This window comes from Phoxinus phoxinus (genome assembly GCF_949152265.1).
Source record: "Phoxinus phoxinus genome assembly, chromosome: 2".
NCBI lineage: Eukaryota > Metazoa > Chordata > Actinopteri > Cypriniformes > Leuciscidae > Phoxinus > Phoxinus phoxinus.
Genome location: NC_136877.1, coordinates 4,734,012 through 4,754,019, shown reverse-complemented (window position 1 = coordinate 4,754,019; position 20,008 = coordinate 4,734,012). Strand labels below are relative to the sequence as shown.

At 36.8% G+C, this 20,008-nt stretch overlaps 1 protein-coding gene across 3 annotated transcripts in view; it reads right to left on the bottom strand.

Moving 5' to 3' along the window:
- Positions 1–16,457, bottom strand: part of znf609b (zinc finger protein 609b) — a 56,762-nt gene extending 40,305 nt beyond the window's left edge. For 2 of the 3 annotated variants that reach the window (XM_079598616.1, XM_079598617.1), the window contains exons 1-2: positions 15,965–16,457; positions 4,270–5,138 (exon numbers count right to left, since the gene is read on the bottom strand). In XM_079598616.1, the coding sequence (XP_079454742.1) occupies positions 4,270–5,013 (744 nt within the window). In that variant the 5' untranslated portion in view covers positions 5,014–5,138; positions 15,965–16,457. The remainder of the gene's footprint in view (positions 1–4,269; positions 5,139–15,964) is intronic. The other variant, XM_079598615.1, reaches the window with a different exon arrangement.
- Between the last annotated feature and the right edge of the window lie 3,551 nt (positions 16,458–20,008).

Sequence of the window (20,008 nt, the reverse complement as noted above, 5' to 3'; positions counted from 1 at the left end):
CATTAATTAGAAAAAAAAAAGAAAAGAAAAAAATCAGGGCTGAGTGAATGATTCAATGACACTCATAAAGACTTCACTAGTTCACTAGTTAGAATGACAAATACATTTAACAGTCACGTGTCGCCACCTACTGGTGAAACGATGTAATTAATACAATCTTTATTTAAAGTGTCAAGTTACTTTCAAAATGTTATTTTCTCTATTTTGATCGCTACCATAGACATCAGTGTTTATATTCGAACAATAAACTTATATCTCAGTAATTCTGTGAAAATTGTAATTATTGTAAGCCAAAAATAAATTTATGATACCGTGTGGTTTGTGAAGCGTTTCAAATCTACATGGCAACTGCTCTCTCTGGATCAGAACGCAGATCGTACTTGTCAAAGGCTTAACCGTTCAATCGCTGTCATTTAGGAATAAGATCATGTGGGTATTTGAATCAAGATCACATATTGTAACAAATTAATTGTGCAGCCCTAATTATGCCAAACTAAACCATTACGATGTCAAGATCACCCTGAAGTTTCTGAGACGCAAGATTTTCCTGCAGCATTCAACGCCAAGACACATGGATTTGTAAATCGTGAGCTAAAGCAGCGCTGGATGCTGTCTGGATTGTCTCCTACACAAAGAAATCCTACATCATTCTGTCGCTGAAATCTTTAACAATTCCCTCTAATCTTCTTAAAAGGATCTTTCCAGTGACACTAACCTCATTAGAGCAAGAGTAACTCGACACACAATGCCGGAGCACAAAGATGTTAAACACACCATGAGACTAACCAAGCATCCTTGAATGGCAGCTCTTTATACATTCTGCAGTAGAAGAAAGAAGTATGAATGAGATTGTGTGATTTTCTCCATCAAACAATAATGTTCCACTTTTCACAGCAGCCCCGAGGGCTTAAAGTATTGTGCTTGTCAAAAATGAAAGAACTGCCATTATAAAGAGATTCATGATGGTCCGATGGCCACATTACTTTATACAGATGTTTTTGCTAAAGTAGTGGGCTAAATACTTTTTAATTTCAGAAAAACAATGCGCTGCACATGCTACGGATTATGCAAAGTTTTCTACAAAAATTGTGAGGCTGAAGCTGCAACCATTTAAAAAAGGATGAAAAAAAAAATATTGGAACCATATTGGTTATTGACTGATGTTTGTGTTCTGTATTTATATTGGATAATGAACATGTGGATGCTCATTTCCACAGATTTGTTTAATGTCTGATTGCTTTTGCCCTCATCTACTCTAGCACTAAAAGAAAATTGCAATAGAAGAGCTGAGAGTTAATTTTTCTATTCTACTATGCTATTTATTCTTTCCTGTAATATATCTCAAAAAGTATTGTTGTAAACATTTCAAACGGTACATATCTTAAAGGGTTAGTTCGGCCAAAAATATTTTTTAACGATATCTTTGGATATCTTCAAAACACAAAAGGTCTCATTATTAAAAGTCTATGTAACAAAAAACCTTAACGCAAGTTTGAGCTTTCATTTACCATCGTGCATTAGAGTTGCACAATTACACACGTGATCTTATTCCTAAATGAAAGCTTTAAATAAAGATTGTATGAAGACATCATTACACCAGTAGGTGGCGACAAGTGATAATGAAAAATGTATTCGTCATTGAATCATTCACTCAAGAGAATCGTTGAAAGTGAAGTCTTCGACTTTTTCATAGACTGCAGCAATTACAATTTCGGAACATTTTCTCAGAATTGCGGGGAAATTGGGATCTCTATTTAAAAAAAAAAATTATTTTATTTTTTATCCAAGATCGTGCAGCTCTAATGTACATCGATCAATTGTTTTTGAATAAAAGCCTAAATTAAATCTGTTCATAATATAAAGTGATTGTGTTTCTTCAGAAGACATTTTTGAGTGAACGAACCTTTCAAATTAATTACATTTACAAGCACCACAACATTGCTGGGTGGAAAAACCCCCATTGCTTATCCTAGTGGACGTGTGACCCAGTTAATACTTAGTATTTATTTTCAGTAGTGCAATTAAGTGAATTGTGACAAAGTCCTGATTTCTTCACCAGTCCTCTTTCGCCTGTGGAACTGGGAGAGCTGACAAGCTCCTTAGTGTGTAGGGAGTTAAAGACTTCATCCACTTATAAAGCAACCCCTCTCCCCCTCTTTCATTTAGCCAGGTCATTTGTTCCCGCTTCTCTTTCCTCTGGCCTTTTCTTCTTCTGCAGATTCGAGCAGAGCATCTTCCAACCCCTCGCGAAGCTACACCCCGACTCCATCGCTGGCGTTTAACACATGATCTCTCCCACCTCCGCTTGCAAGCACTGCGGCAACTTGAGGCATTCAACAGTTCTCTCTCATTTATTCATTCCTTCTCTCATTTATCGGTCTCTGTTTGTTTATCCCCCTCTGTTCTGCCCTCTAGCTCTCTCTCTGCTCACATTGAGAGGTGAAATGAGGCATGCTGGAAATTTGCTGGCTGACAATGGAGGACAGCTGCTCTCACTGCTCAAGCCTTTCATGAGCTGAATTAGCAGTGCTAGCTCGCTCGCGCTCCCTTCCCCCACCCTCGCTGCTGGCTTCAACACCCATCCAGACATACTCGCAGTCGCCATGCACAAAGCTGAGGGAAACGCACCACGCAAAGGCTTTGTTTCCCAAATCTGCCATTGCTCTAATTGATGATTTTTTTTGTGCCACCTTATATTTCACTGAATTCCTTCTCGCATGCTGCATTACAAGCTAAAATTATTGTAAACGCTATTAAAAAAACAGTGTTGCACCATCCAAAACTATCACCAATACTAAAATGTAGAGGTCAACCAGTTTGATTTTACACAGCAAAAACAAAGGAGGGGAAAAAGCAGATCATCTATTAATCAGTCAATAGTTTATCAAATATATTGAACGTATAGACATATGAAATGCATCTCTTCTTGGAAAAATTGGCCTACAATAATTCAATTTACATTAAATACCAATGCACAATTAACTGTCACAACATAAACTGCATTTTTTTTTTACATAAAAAAAAAAAATTAAAATATACAAAAAAATTCATAAATTTTTTTGCACTTTTTTTTGGCAAAAAAACAACAACAAACTTTTGCACAAATCTCTGCATTCTTACTTCAAGTGTGGAATCTTTTAATTGCATAATATCTACTCTACCCGAGAACCAAGTCATGTGAACAATCAACCGGGAAGCAAACATCTCTTTTGTACTGAGTTTTCCACTATGGAAATCTGGGAGAGTACAGGATTTGGCTTTGATTTACAACATTTGGGTCATCATATGAATATCTGTATCTGAAATCAATATCAATATCTGAAAATATGGTTACCTACCTAATCTACCACAGATTTATTTTGTCACACCATGCTACTGAAAAGACAAAAAAAGCTTAGGGAGTGACGTTAAAATCTCCAGGAGACACATGCTACGCTCTTCTTCATGGTGACTGGAATTTCAATGTTGGCAAATCTACGCAACAACAGTAGCAAACATAATCCTGCAATGATTATGACAATCCGCATTTGTTCTTTTAGTCGAACGGCATGTACTTGCGAAAGGTTACATGATTAAGTTAACACAGTGGAAGCCACAGTTTCTTCCACAGATAAAAGGGCCAATGTAAAAGTGACAAACAAACACTGGGATCACTGATCTGCGTAAGATCTCAATCTGGATTTGAAGCTTTAATTGGAATTTCCTTCCTAATTTTAATGATCCCCAGAAGCACAGAAGCTGTTCTGTTCAGATTAAAAGCTTGTATGCACGCAGATAAATGACCTTCTTCCAACCCTTCCCCCACAGCAAGTTTAGACCAGTGGGTTCGAGGCGTCTGAGCGTTTTTCCTCCCCTCCCCCCCCAAACACATCTTTGGCTCCTGCGATTAACAGCCAAACCAGTCCTAAACTTCCCTCTATTCAAAGACCGGAACGACAGGGGGGAAAAACAAGACAAACAAATTTGCAATGTAATAATGTTAGCATAATACTGTAAATATTGCTTGAATATGTTTTTATACACACTGTGATCATATATTTTTAAATGCCAGATCCGAGACCTAACGGTTGAAACACCACGATTACCTTATTTGGGTAATGCATGTTCGAATCTGGTCCTGATCAAAAAGTTGCAATCAAAAAGCACACACACAATGCCAAACCCAGGAGGAAACACCTCACTTGCATTCAGGATTAGATCATTATCAAGTTATCAATAACACAATATGCAGTAGCTGCTCAAATACACAAGCGGGCCATCCGCGCTTACCTTTTCATTTTTCATCTTCTTCAGAACTCTGCATTCCCCGTCAAGCTCCTCCGGCTCGGATTTAATAGCTAACGGAGAGACAATTCCAACAGTTTCCAGAGCGTTATTCCCAAGTTGCTCGGTCACAGCAATGTCTGCGTTCTGCGTATTGTCAAAGGGCGCGATGCGTGCGCTTCCAAACGCCTGAGCGTTCGCAACTATCTCCTTCTCAATTGCCACGACTGCAACTGGTGCGCTTTCGCTTTTTTCTTTCTTGTTTTTCCCACTCGATACTTCCTTTTCCTTTTTGCTGTTCGGCACACCGCGTGAGGCCTTGGCGCCCTTCTCGGCGCCTTTGCCCGTAGCGGAGTTGCCGCCGCCTGAACTACCCGTCGCACCAGCAACCTCCCCTTGGGTCCGTCCCGGATGCTCCTTTTTTGCTCCATCTGCAGCTGGAGATTTGCTGCTATTGTCTTTTGAATTTTTGTTGCGTTTGGATTTGGATTTGCTCTCTTTGCCCTGAGGGGCGCTAACTGGGCTAACGAACTTGATATTGTCTGGCAGAGCCGCTACTGCGCTAGGTGGAGCTGCCATTCCCCCACCGTCCTTGGTGCCAGACATCTCGAGTTTGTCCTTCTCTAGGTCAGCGTCAAGGTCGATAATCAGATTTCCAACCCCGATATCCCACTCATCACCGCTGTCGTAAGTGTCCACCGCATTCGAGTCCACACCTTTCCCGCCTGCAGTGCCACCACTTAGGGACATTTTAGTGCCAGCGGCCCAGGTTTGTCACAGTAACGTCTGATTCCTCAGACTGCCAGGGTGTGGGGAGAAGGAGAACAGTGGCCTCAACGTATTGATGTCAACTTCCCAGTCGCCCACATTTTGCCCTAGAGGAGAGACATACAAAGAGGGATTATCTGTCTTGAAATTGTACTCTGAAAATGAAACGGTAAGGGATGAATATACGCAGCACTAAATAAGGACGTGGCTTACCACACAAGAGCAAATACACAAAACACGAGCAATAACTTTAAAAAGCAGGAGAGTTATAGTGTCCCAAACAGATGCAGTCAATCTTTGACATGTTCATTTGAGAAACTCAACAGAAAGGCATGTTTTCATGTCATTATTTTCAGGTACACATTTTTATCTCATCGCATTGGACTCAAATTTCAGTAGCACTTTATTTTACAGTTCTGTTATGCATGTATAGGCTATACTAAGTACTTATTATAGTAATAATACTAACCATAATCCTAACCTCAGACCATGTTAAGTCCACTATGGGCTGCTCGATTATGGCAAAAAACAATCAAGATCATTTTGGTCAATATTGAAATCACGATTATTTAACACGACTATTGGTGGGCGATATGAAGTCTTGTTTCATTATACGAGTGATTTTCAATATCACTAAAATTTCACAATTATCGATAGGCTACTTCAGCTAAAACTAATACTACTAGGTTAACTAATGTAGCTAAGTAAAAGGTTACAGAAGACATGTAAACAGTCAGCAATACAATAAGAAATAAACAAATTAAACTAAATGGACAGAAATATAGCTAATAGCCCACAACAGAAACTGAATGTAAATGTAAAAACACTGCATAGTCTTCACTGTATACATTAAATATAGATTAATCCTTATCAAAGCTACAAAAGTTATTCATTCAAGAGCAGTGAGTGATTGCATCTTTGTTTATTGTTGTTTGATGAACATTAATGATATAATATTAGGTTACTGTCACTTTAGGAGCTAATGCACAGATCCAACATACTGTTACACACACACACACATTTTCTTTCTCAACTGTTTACATTCACTTAAGACGTAATCAACTGTGTTTATGAGGATACTTCCTAAAATGCAATTTTAACATTTGTGTGTGTTATTTAACCGATTAGGCGAAGTGCACAGTATTCTTTGCTTATGAAACCACAGAAAGCCTCCTGGGGAACCGCGTCTCTTTAGCGGCTTAATGCGCTTTTAATAACACGTTTAATATCAAACAAACATGTCCCGTAGTTTAGCAACAGTGGACTATACTTTACAACACTCACTTATTCGGCTGATTTGGATGTTTGTTCGGCGCAGTGAGGAATGCACTGTTTATGTGTCAGTGGTAAATAATAGTTTAACTTGATTATGTTTTCATAAACGTTGGAAGCCAAAATCAAAAATCAATTACGATTAATTGCAACAGCCCTACCATGTAGTTACCCTTTTTTACACCGTTCACTGTAAATGCATGAACTGTTAAACTAAGTGCAACCAACAGTCCATAACTTATTCAATAATTTCTGCAACTGTGGCATTTGACGATTCAGCCAGCGATGCTAAAACAAAGGAAACACTTGCATAAGAGTCTAGAAAGAAGAACATTTTACTAGTTTGTACTACTATTAATCCAGATACAAGTGCAGTTAGTAAATATACATAAAGTTATACACTAAATGCTGGGTTGTTTCAACCCAATTTTGGGTAAAATATGGACAAACCCAGCCATTGGGTTAAATTTTTCAATTGCATTTTTAACCCAACGTTTGGGTTTGTCCATATTTTACCCAAAATTGTGTTGAAACCACCCAGCATTTTTTAGACTGTACAAGCTTCACGGACATCAAAATGGATGATGATTTGGCGATTGTGATGATGGTTAACTTTTTACACAAAAAATTAAAATTCAAAAAAAATTATTCATTAGTCTAGTGGAAGAGATTGGACAGGACAATTAATAATTCATTCAATTAATCAATATTTGGTCATTTTACAGCCGCTTACACCCAATGTTTGAATCCATCTCTTGTCCACTTTGCAACACTTCTGTCCTGATTTCTCTGTGTGTGAGTCAATGTTTGAGATTTATCAGATCTTTCAATCTAATGGAAAAAATAAGCTTACACAATTTATATATGAACGCGACAGGAGACGATGGAAAAACACACGGAGAGCATCAGTTTTAGTTTCTGCTCTGAAGCCGCAAGACCAGCCGAACGCTGTGAGTGTGTGTTAGAGATCAGGAATGATGAGAGAACATTGTGTTTGATACGTTTATCATCTTTAAACCAAACTTGAGTCTTCAGCCGACAGTTTAAATCCCGTCTGGCCAGAGCTCTTCCCATAATGTTAATAAAGAGAAGACGGTGTTTTGTGGCCGTTTGAACACATTTGATCACATGAGCGTTTACACTACGAAAGCAATCCGGTCGAATGAGTTTTCAACAAGCTCTAGAAGAGGTCGAAAGGTCAAACTCGAAACATCTTAGACTCATTTACACCTGTATTTAGTGTCGTCCACTTGTGATCCAAACGACCAAAACGCATCTTTATACCAGATGTAAACAGGGCCAAATATAGTTGAGTGAAATTTACTTCTTTTACCAGATCCAAAATCTGCCAACAGTCATAAAAACAGATAATAAACAGTTTTATGTTGCGTATGGCAACTCTGCTCTTTAGATATCTGCATAGGCCGTTCAAAAATATATTATCACTTGACTTCAGTTGTTAAAAGTATATATCTTGCAAACAAGATTAATACAGTGTTACACTGAACAATGAGCAAAGTTTAGATAACAATGGCAACATTTTTGCAAAGACATTCACTTCTAAATAGAAACCAGATCTGTGAAATTGTGAGCATTTTGACCTACATTATGTGCCAAAGTTTTGGTTAAGAACATGTGTCTGCTGAGATCCGGCTGCTTTCAGAGCCTGATGTTTGATGTGTAATTAAAGCAGCCATTCTTTAACTCAGGTCATCTCTGCTTAGCCAGGGTACGGCCAAATAAGCCAACACAAGTCAAAGGAGCGTGCACTTTGACCTCTGACAGCGTAAATAATTAACACTCAAGTCTGCAGCGTTGGTCCTGCAGTGCCAGTGAGCTCAGAGCTGCACACTGCAAACGTCCTAACCCGCTCACGCTGGATCTGTGAGCGTCTGATTAACTCATGTTACTCTATCCATATTTGAAATGCTTCACCGAGCTTAACTGCAGATCAGTTCAGCGAGCGGAGGGCTTTGTTCATTAAGCTGGAGCTTATATTAGCCTTTCATTTACTTCCATATAAGTTTTCACAAGTCTCTGATCATCACAAAAGTCAAATAGTGGCATTGAATGTGAGCGATATCATTTCAGACACTAATGCCCTAATCAAGCGTCTCGCACGAATCAATGCTTTACTTCCCACCTCGGCTGAGTAGATCCATTTCCAAACACAAACTTACAATAATGAGGTTTTATTTCAATGGTCAATCCTCAAATAAAATGTATATGAAGTGTTGGTTACACTTTATTTTAATGTGTCAGTGTTACAGTGTAATTATACATTTAAGTACTGAGTAATATTAAGCAACTACATGTACTTACTATAGGATTAGGGTAGGGTTAGGATTTGGTTGAGGTTTAGTTAAATATGCATAATTTACTGTTATTATTACTATGGTAAGTACATATAACATATGTAACAAGGACACTGTAAAATAAAGTGTTACCGCAGTGTTTATTTCATTCCTTTAAAAATATTGTGCTTATATATTATACTTCTTATAAGTTTGTTAACAGGAAAACATTTTTATACTTTGTTGTTATAAAACATATATCGAATTTTTAGTTTATTTAATAAATAAATAAATGATTAATACAATGCTTAATGTCTAAAATTAGCCAAAAGACATATTTAAAAAGAAAACTGTACATCTTCTTGTGCTTGAACGGACATATTCACATGAGAAACGTCAAACTCGCTGGTCTCGACTAATATCCTAGTAAACATATGTTAGGCTATATCTTAAAGCAACACTAAAGAACTTTTCCTCTTCTGTCCCCCTACAGGTTGGAAGCGGAATTGTCCATTACCGCTGTCGTAAATAATTTAGCCTACGGTCGCACACACACACACACACTGTTTATCCAGCGCCGGCTCTGGAATGAACGACGTCCACAGACAAAACTTTATGAAAGTATGATGTATTGCGACATCAGAAAAACTAAATAATGACTATTGTAACGCTTGACGTAAAGCAAGTCACATTTGTAGTTTTCTTATGTCTCATTTGAACTACAGAAACGTGACCCGGTCTGGTAATCTTACATAGTGTGGTTACAGCAGATATAGGGAGACAGAAGTGCCGTTCACCGTTATGACTTGATGAACCACTGATACGGTTTTGTAAACGTTATTTTAAGGTAAAAAAAAATTTCTTTACTATTGCTTTAAGTGAACAAACATTTGAGAAACAAAATGCATGTGTGTCAGTATATTGGACATGTGCATTCATTCTTAAAGTGACAGTAGCCTAATATTCCTGCTTCCGTCTGTGTCGTAATGTTCATCAAACAACAAAAGATAAAGATAAATCACTCACTGCTCTGGACTGATTCACTTTAATAAAGTTTAATCAACATTTAATTTATACAGTGAAAACTATGCAGTGCTATTATATATTTGATTATTCATTTTCACTACCTGAAAAGACAGCTTACTCATTATTTGAAATGTATATGATTTAGGCAAGTAGTTTTTGGTGTCACATACTTATATTAAGGTTATGGGTAAACAATTTTTTTTTTTTTTTAAATGTGTGGTGGGGCAAGTGAAAACTTTAGCAGGGCAAGTACAAATTTGAAACAGTTTTTAGTTGTGTCCTGAATAGAGACCATATTCACACTAAATCATAAAAGCTTTTTGAGTCTAGTCTCACAGAAACTTCCTAAATCCTCTTTTCTAAGTGAAATTAACATGGTTACTATGATTAAACAGATAGGATAGGATTTTAAGTTAGGATGATAATGGTGTTGCCATTTAAATATAGATTAGTTTTCCAACACAACTGAGCCTTTGCATTCCCAGTAACTATGCCCTGTAAATGCCGATAGCCCAACAAGAACACGACGCAAAACCTCGTATTGATCGAGACCCCAGATGGTCATTCTTACGTCTAAAGACTGCAGATGTTCTGCTGGAACAAACAGTCAAAGAGGTCAAATCAGTGTGTAACATCTGCAGCTAACCTGTGTGTGTGTGTGTGTGTGCGTGTGTTCATGTTTGATCCCTTTACAAGTCCAGGAGACGTACAGCTCATTCAATCCGCCGCTTTTTAAACATGCCATTTATCGAATGAGTGTTTTGGGATCATGAATCCCAATATTTTTCAGCCTTTTGAAAACGTTTGATATGCATCTTGATATTTCTCTGCAGTAAAACGAGAACTATTATATTGAGCAAAGAGCTGGTGTTGCCAAGTACATTTAAGAGGCTAAATTCAAGATCTCAGATGCTTTTCACAGTTTCTCACTCAATGTACGAAGGGAAGAACGATATCTGATCATTTCTTTTTATGTTCACCAATATAATAATATAATGATAAATAGGTATATTTCACTAAAACATTTTAAGCATCTAAAATGACGCTCGAAGAACATTTCTGGTAACGGTAATGAATTGTTGAATCTGTGTTTGGAAACATAACCGTTAAGTGGAATTGATTAATTGTAGGGCTGTGAACCGATTAATCGCATCCAGAATAAAAGTTTGTGTTTACATAATATATGTGTGTGTACTGTGTATAATTATTTTGTATAAATACACACACATGCATGTATATATTTGAGAGATATTTGCATTTATGTACTGCATATATATTTTTATATATTTTATATTATATAAAAATAGAAATATTTTATATATAAATAACACATTTTTCTTAAATATATACATGCATGTGTGTGTATTTATATATACAAAATAATTATACACAGTACACACACATATTATGTAAACAAACGTTTACTTTGGATGCGATTAATCGCGATTAATCGTTGAATAACTGATTGAATAATCTCATATTAATGAAACGAGACATGCTGTCTTTAGCAAACTTAATGCCAAATAAACAATAAAATCATCACAATGTTTACATTGTCATTGTCAATATAATTAGGGCTGCATACCGATTAATCGCAACTAATTCGCGATTAATTTGCAATAAAAGTTTTTGTTTACATCATATATGTTTGTGTACTGTGTATAATAATTACGTATATATAAATACACAAACATGCATGTATAATTTTAAGAAAAAAATCTATTTATATATTAAGTAATATATTTATAATTATATATAATATAAATTATATTTAAATATAAAAATTTATATAAACATGTAAATATCTTTTTAATATATATACACATGCATGTGTGTATTTATAAATACATAATTATTTTACACAGTACACAAACATATATGATGTAAACAAAAACTTTTATTATGCAAACGATTAGTTGCGATTAATCGTTATGCAGTCCTAAATATAATAAATATAAAATAATCAGCCCTATTGACGCCACAAAGTAACACGGCTTGAAAAGCAGATCGAGAATAACATTCATCTGCATTAGAAAGATAAAGCACAATCACTTGTAACGTGCAATAAACATCGAGCGCTGAACTGAATGATGTGCATAGCTTGAGCAGTGACAACTGTAAATTCATAATGAGAGTATGGATCTTTCTAAGCATTCACAAACATTACAGAGAGAGCTCCAGCAATGCATCTCTATTCCAGCGGCTCGGACCGATTGATTTCCCCGGACTATCCTGACACGGGATCAGGGAACGTTCAATATCAAAGCTGTATGGGCTGAAAAACACTGGACAAAAACATCGGTCTAGACCAAAGCGGAGCGAAAGTTTTCTAGTGTAAGGAGAGTAAACGTCGAGCTCTGGCCTGCAGACAAAACTCAACAGCTAAAAGAGAGAAAGAAATGTGTGTGTGAGATACAGGAAATAGATTCGCCCTCCGGCTGCCTGCCAACTCATCTCCACACGAGTGCTCTACAACGTTATTACTGACAAAAGCCAATCGTATTGAAAGCAGATGATAGAAAATGTCACATATTTGCCCGTATTTGGTGTCAACTGTCAAGCCACCATTCATAATCTTGCAATTTTTTGGGACATATAGTGTTACCAATAGCATCTAATAGTGCTGCAGTCAATGGTTCCCTTGAGATATGGGGTTTTGAGTAAAATAAGCTCGGTGTTAAACATAATTTGACGATACTTGGATGTTTTGTTCCACAGCGTAAATTACACACACTCACACCCCAAACGTTCTTATCAAGTTACATTAGAAACTTTTTTTTAATAAACAGCTTCAAAATTCACATTTTTGATACGGGTGTGTGTGTAATTTTATGTTGTAGAATTAAACATCCAAGTATCGTCAACTTATGTTTGTTTAACACAGACTCTGGATAAATTGAGAATCATGATTTTTCCGTTTCAAACAGAGATCACTATTCTCCTACGATTCTGAACAGACAACTAAACTAAATAACATGCAGACCTAATTTACTAGAGGCTTTGAACACACGTGAATTGCAACAGTCTATTTAAAATGTTTAATCTGATTAATTATTATTTATTTTTAATCAGGTTAAATGAACAATTCAATGACTCGCACTCATAAACACTTCACTTGTTTCATTACTGGACGAATCAGCGTTTTTGAACGCATCTCTTGAACGATGAATTCAATGTCCAATACATTTTTAACGGTCACTTGTCGCCACCTACTGGTGTAACGATGAAATGATATAATCTTTATTTGAAGCGTCAAGTACTTTACTCTATTTTGATCACTACCGTAGATATCAGTGTGACATCCGAACTATAAACTTTTATCCGAATTCTTCTGCGATATGAATATTTGTAACACATAAATAACAAAACTGTGCAGTTTCATGCCTATACGTGACATTTGCTCTCTCTGGGTCAGCGGCGGCACAACGCAGGTTTGAATGTTCCCGTGTGATTTGATTCTTAGACAGGCGAATCGTTGTCATTTGCGAATGAGATTGCCATCTTAGTTTTAACGATTAAAGGATTAGCTCACCTCAAAATAAAAAATTCCTGATAATTTACTCACCCCGATGTCATCCAAGATGTCCATGTCTTTCTTTCTTCAGTCGAAAAGAAATTAAGGTTTTTGATGAAAACATTCCAGGATTTTCTACACAGAATGAACTTCAATGGCAACCATCTATCCCAATGTTCAAAGAAGTTTCAAATGTCCGTCTCAATGCAGCTTTAAAGTCTCGACACGATCCCAGTCGAGAAATAAGGGTCTTATCTAGCCAAACGATCGGCCATTTTCTAAAAATAAAATATATATAAATACTTTTTAACCACAAATGCCCGTCTTGTACCGTCTCTGCGATGCACTACGCATTACGTCATCACGTTGGAAAGGTAACGGGGAAAAAAAATCAATTAAAACAAAGATGTCGGATGATTTTGAAGTTAGAAGAGAAAATTAAACGATTTTTTCACCCTTCTCTACCTTTTTAAACCGGAGTAAACAGACAAATAACTTATACAAATAACCTTTTCAACGTGATTATGTAATGCCTGGCATCGCAGACCAGCACTACACAAACAATTGTATATAATTTATTTTATTTTTTTAGAAAATGACCGATCGTTTCACTAGATAAGACCCTATTTCTCGACTGGGAGCGTGCAGAGCCGTTTGAAACTGCATTGATTTGGACTTCAACATTTGGTTGCGGTTTAAATCCATTGTGTGGAGAACAATCCTAAAATGTTTTCCTAAATTTTTTATTTCTTTTCCACTGGAGAAAGAAAGACATGAACATACTTTGATGGCATTGGGGTGAGAAAATTATCAGGAAATTTTCCTTTTGAGGTGAACTAATCCTTTAATCATGCAGCACTACCACAGACATTGTTTTTAATTAATTATTTATTATAAAATCCTTTAGAAAAAAACTTGAGGGAACACTTTCTAAATAAGTCTTCCGGGTTCAATGGAGTTCTATAATAGAACACTAGGGTTCTTGACTCAACTTTAAAGAACCCTGTATGCCAAAAAGGAGAGGATAGAGGGATATACAAGGAGAAATGTTTTAAATTATTGCAGGTTTAACAGGTTATTCCAATTTTTTCTAGAGACAAATATTTTTTTTACGAGCCGTTTCATTCATAAAATTGAATCACAATAACAAATGAATGAAGACAAAATGAATTACCGGTAATTAAAACTAAATCCATTAAATGATCCCATGATGGGAACAGGGAACCCATAGAATAAGAAGCACCTGACAAAAGCCTAAGAGTAATAAAGGCAGATGATGATGAGTGGCCAATAAAAACGAGCCATATGATCGTGCTTCACTGACTGTATTAACATAATTTGTTTCCAAAAGAAGGAAATTGCAAACAAAATGTGAAACCCAAGTTCAGACTCATGAAATGATTTTCTGAACACACATCTTCAACTTATCTTGAGGATGTCAGCAGGTGTCTCTTCAAATAGCCCATTTTATAACACTTCTTTCTAAGACCATATAACGTCTCGGGTTTCTTCTGAAAGCCGATTATTATTTCCAAATGCTATTTATTATGGTTTCCCTGCTTGTCTTTATTTGGCTACTTGATATCTGTGCTAATTATTTAAACAATACAATAGGGCAAATGCATTTCAGTTCCTTTCTCACACATACTGAACAGTGCACTATAGCTAGGTGCACCCTAGCTAGTGCAGTACCATGGACTGAATACATCTAGATTATATTAACACATATTTACATGGACAAGGTATGTCAAAGAATACCATGGTGTTAATGTGGTACCTACATCTGCAACGATCAGAAAATGGCACAAAATGTCAGGAAAACAAACACTAACACCTTTTTTTGTTAGCGTTCAGAGCCAAAATAAAGACTATTATTAAATGAAAAGGAGAAAATGTAACATGTTTCCCTATAGCCTGCAACAAAAAAATCAATTTACATTAAAGATTTTGACATAGGCCTATATCCAATTATAAATAGCCCGTGAAAACTAGAATGAGTGTAAGATTAGTTGAAGAGCTAATAATCCACATCATAAAGCTAATATTTGGATTTGGCCTCTACTCAATCAACACTGGTACAACTTATAGAAATGGTACGATTATTTATAACAGTGGGGAAATCAAACAAGCAGATAAGATAGAAATATGGCATTAAATGTTAATAACACAGTACTGACATACCATGTAAATTACATTGTAATCGAATATACTTGAAAGAATACCACTCGATACTATCATGGTTCGCGTCCAAAAAAACATGATATAATCATGATACCATGTCTAAAAGCCATGGTAATAACATGGCACCTTTTGTTAGTGTGTAAGGACTGCTCTGAAGACGTGTGACTGTTGAAGGTTGTGTTATCTGGAGTGTGTTTGAGCAGTGATTCACCGCGAATATTCTGATACTCGCACACATCCTTTGACATTCATAATCATAACAGACTCGAGCTCTTCCACAGAGAACTGCAACTCCAGCATAAACAAACCACGGGCGTTTTAAGCACTGTCGGGGTGTTTATGGACTAGCAACCCGTTTATTTGTGCTCGTAATCGAGTAAACTGGGACTCGTTGTTCGACTCGCCGCACCTAACGCGCCGTTCGAGCGCATTGGTCCGCGTCGCGTTGCTCTTAAGGAAATGACTCTCTAAGATGGTCAAAGCATGTGTGAGCCATGACAACCGAGCTAAGCTAACGGGCTAAAGCACCTCCAGTCTCCATCTGCACCAATAAAACACCACCCCCTACCCACACACACACACACACACACACACACACACACACACACACACACAAAAGAAATGCATTAATCCCAGCGTCACTTACCCCACACGCGAACCCCTATCCAGAGAATACTTATGTACATTCCATAGAGGAAGGTGGAAAGGCCTCTGGATTTGCGCACGGAATTCCTGAAATGATCCCAAAGCAGAGCACTTCCCAACACATCCAGCAACTAGAGAAAAGGAAGGCCAGCAGCCATCACACTCCTAAAGATCCCGTTCAGAAATGCAAACACTGCCCTGAAACTGGCATCGCAGGATCGAAATCTCACAGCTTTCTTCAAATACGTCTTTCTGAAACTCCAAGACGATAAATCCAACATCTCGGCACGTCCATTTTCACGTATATTCATTCATTTTTCCCCTTGAGTTGAGTCCCAGATCCCTCGCTCCTTTCAGTAAGGGGGATACAATGTAACTAAAGGGCAGGAGGAGGAAGCGCCATGAAATCCAGGAGAAAGATCCGGATGGATTGAACCCTGCGCGCGCTGTGCGCGGTAAGACGCGGAAACTGGATCGGTCGATATTCTTCCTGGAATTTCCTGGAACATGTGTTTGTATGTGTTTATGAGTCACACGTTTAAAAAGCCTTCTTTTCTGCCTTAACTTGTTTCCCTTTTCCTGGTCTTGTTTTAACATATTTCTTAATGTTTTTTATATGAAATTGATTTTACAAATTCAATTAAATTCACATTTATTTGTATAGCGATTTTCACAATACACAAGCAGCTTTACAGAAAATCATTAAAAATTTAAAGTGATCTGTTATCAGAGGTAACTTTTATGTATTTCAGAAATGTACATATACAAATAACACAGTTAGTTAAAATTGTATTAATTTAAACAATGTAATAATTTAAAGCAGACACAATGAGTTCATTTAAGTTTTATGAAATTATTATGGCATATGGAAATTTGTAGCATTGGTGCATGTTGATTCAGAGTTTGCATCAAATTCAAACTAAATTTAGTTAAAAGCAAATGCACCAAAACAATATTTATTCAAATTTGGCTTCATTGACTTCTTCAAATGACCTAAATATGAGTTCTTCAGTGACTAAATATTATTCAGATTAACTTGTAGACTTGCAATGAATGGCATTAACGTTCTTCAGTTTTGGATAATAAAAAGGACTCGTTCGAACAGACCATGGTTTTTACTGAATAATCAAAACACAATTTAGTTACATGAAAACACTTATTAAATGTCGTTCCAAACCCAAACCCAAAGCCATTTGACTTTTTCCTCCATGAACTCCAGCAGTTTAGCATACATGAAAGTGGGAAGTGACCAGGGGTTGCCAAGCCTAAAAGAGACACACAAAACGGGACCATAAAAGAATGATAAAAGGGATCTGTATGCTATTTTGCAAACCTTTTAAAGAAATACAATCTTTTTTTTCTTTTTGTTTTGCCAGAGATTTGCTATATGGTGCAAATATGGTATAAAGATGCACTGCACCAGGTTTGACACTACTATCTGCGTTTCCATCCAAAGTTTCCAATTTAACCGATGCACAAAATTGGAATATGGCATTAAACATTTGTGAATAAAGCAGTATTTCCATCCCATGTGTTCAGGAGAACAAAATAGTCCCTTCCTGGGGAATTGCAGAAATAAAAATGGAAGTTTCTGTGATAAGGGAAGAAACTGTGGCTCTTTTTCCTCCATCATGAATGAGTTCGTCTCAGAGCGGCTGACGAAACACAATAAACGCTGTTCTCTTGCGTTCAAATGCTGGTGTTTGGGAACGCAATCATGTGATTATAATTATAATTACACGCAATGACAAACTTCATCTCAGAAACTTCAGAACGACAAAAAACTACATTTGAGATGCAATTGGTCCGCTGGTAAGTGCCGTTATCCAATCACATGCTCTGTTGGGGCAGTTTTTTTATATTGAGCATAATTGAGGTAAATGTGTTTTCATCTTTGTTTATGCGCATATCCTCTTAAAGAATAAAAAAATATTTTTATGCACCATACGTTTCCATCCAGCGTCTTTATGTGATATCCCAAAATTTGCATAAAAATAGGTGAATGGAAACAGTGTTAGGAAATGAGCAGCGTTAACATTGTGCTAAACATCCTTCATGTTTGAAATGACATGAGGTATTCGCAAGAGAGTTAAGCCAGAATTGACATTTTGGGGGAACTATCCCTTTAAAAGAGGAGGAGTTAAATGATTAAACGCTTGACATTTGTTACTACAGTAACATTGAGAACATGATTTATCTATAAGCAGTGTCGGGGGAAATGCATTACAAGTAACTTGAGTTACGTAATCAGATTACTTTTTCAAGTAACTAGTAAAGTAACGCATTACTTTTAAAATTTACAACAAAATATCTGAGTTACTTTTTCAAATAAGCAAGTTACTTTGTTTTCCCATTTATTGACTGACAGCTCTCCTGTCCTCATGTTGAGACACATCAAAGTGCAGAGGCGTGTGTGTGTGTGTGTGTGTGTGTGTGTGTGTGAAGATGATGTTTATTGTAATTCTAGACTAAATGTGAGCATTTACTCCTCTCACTTGCACAAAGAAAAAATTCAATATTCCTCAAAATGAATAAAATCAGTGAAATGTAGAATCAGAATACTATGCAAACCTCCAATAACTTAATATGTGAAATAAAACATAATTTTTTATGCATTTAATCTCTCTTTATTGACCAATGTTCTTGCTTCTGACCTTCGATGATTCAGTTAAATAAGCAAAAATGACTATAGATAGATAGAAAGGTTTGCTTGTTTGCTTTCCTCTACTGTACACATGTCCTTCAGTCTGAGGATTATTATTTCACTTTTGGTGTGAAAGGGTCTTTACATTTGCCCAAAAATAGAACGTTTGTTATAAAAAAAACAAGCCCAGCCCAGGTGGGGAAAAAAGTAATGCAAAAGTAACATAACGCATTACTTTTCTAAAAAAGTAACTAAGTAATGCAATTAGTAACTTTTTAAGGGAGTAACGCAATATTGTAATGCATTACTTTTAAAAGTGACTTTCCCCAACACTGTCTGTAACACATGATGACTGACAGCATTGCTTTGCTTTTGAAGTATGACTAAGCCCAGACATATCATGTGTTAATATAGCAAACACACAAACACTCAAAAATGTCATTATAATGTACAAATGCCATTTGTTGATGTGCAAGTAGGCTCATTACTCCTTCACGTCTCGCATAGCTCAGTATCTCCCCCAAACAATGCTGGTTTCCAGCCGGCTGATGATAAACCGGCGTCTCCAGGTTTCATCAGAAACTGCCGCGGGGAGAGACTCGTGGTTCCTGGGTGGCAGTGTCGTGTCTGTAGCCACAGGTACACTCATTTGCACTTTCTTTTATTCGGGGTTAACAGAGTGAGGCCTGTCAGACAGTGGCGAGAGAAGGAAACGCCTGTGTGGAAAGTGCTGACTGAGAACAGGAAGACCTGCTGCTGACATTCCTCCTACAACCTAAGCCTCTTTTAAAATGCCCCCTCATTCAGATGCAAAAGCACCAGCTTTTCATAAGATAATTAGCTCCTTCACACTTGAATCGCGCTTTTAATAGCTCATACTGGGTGTTTAAACAAACGCAGGGAATTTGTTTGAATGCTCCATAATAATGTTGTTTTATTGAGAAACATTTTCATTTATAAATCCCACGCATCGGCCGGTGTTATCAAAGCCCACCCGAGATCAGATCTCTGTGAGAAACTGAATTTAGGACAGTTGTCCGCACTTCCCGAGAAAGTGTCTTTTGTACTTCAGCACAAAGGAGCTTTGGACAATTAGTCGCACATTATAATATGATGGGAAAAAAGCAGCAAAGTGACTGACGTCCTGTACAAGGGTGGATCATATGAACACATAAGGTCACTTTGCAGCTCATTCATGATATAAACAGGGCTTGATATTAACTTTTTTGCTCCACAGTCACTGGTTACCACTCAACATTTTCACTGGCCACATTTTTTACATCAATAATATGGGGAAAAAACATATTTTAAATATTATATGATAATTTGGCAGCAGGTTTATTAGGCTACTGTCACTTTAAGATGCACGGATCCATTACACTGTTACACATGCGTTTTCTT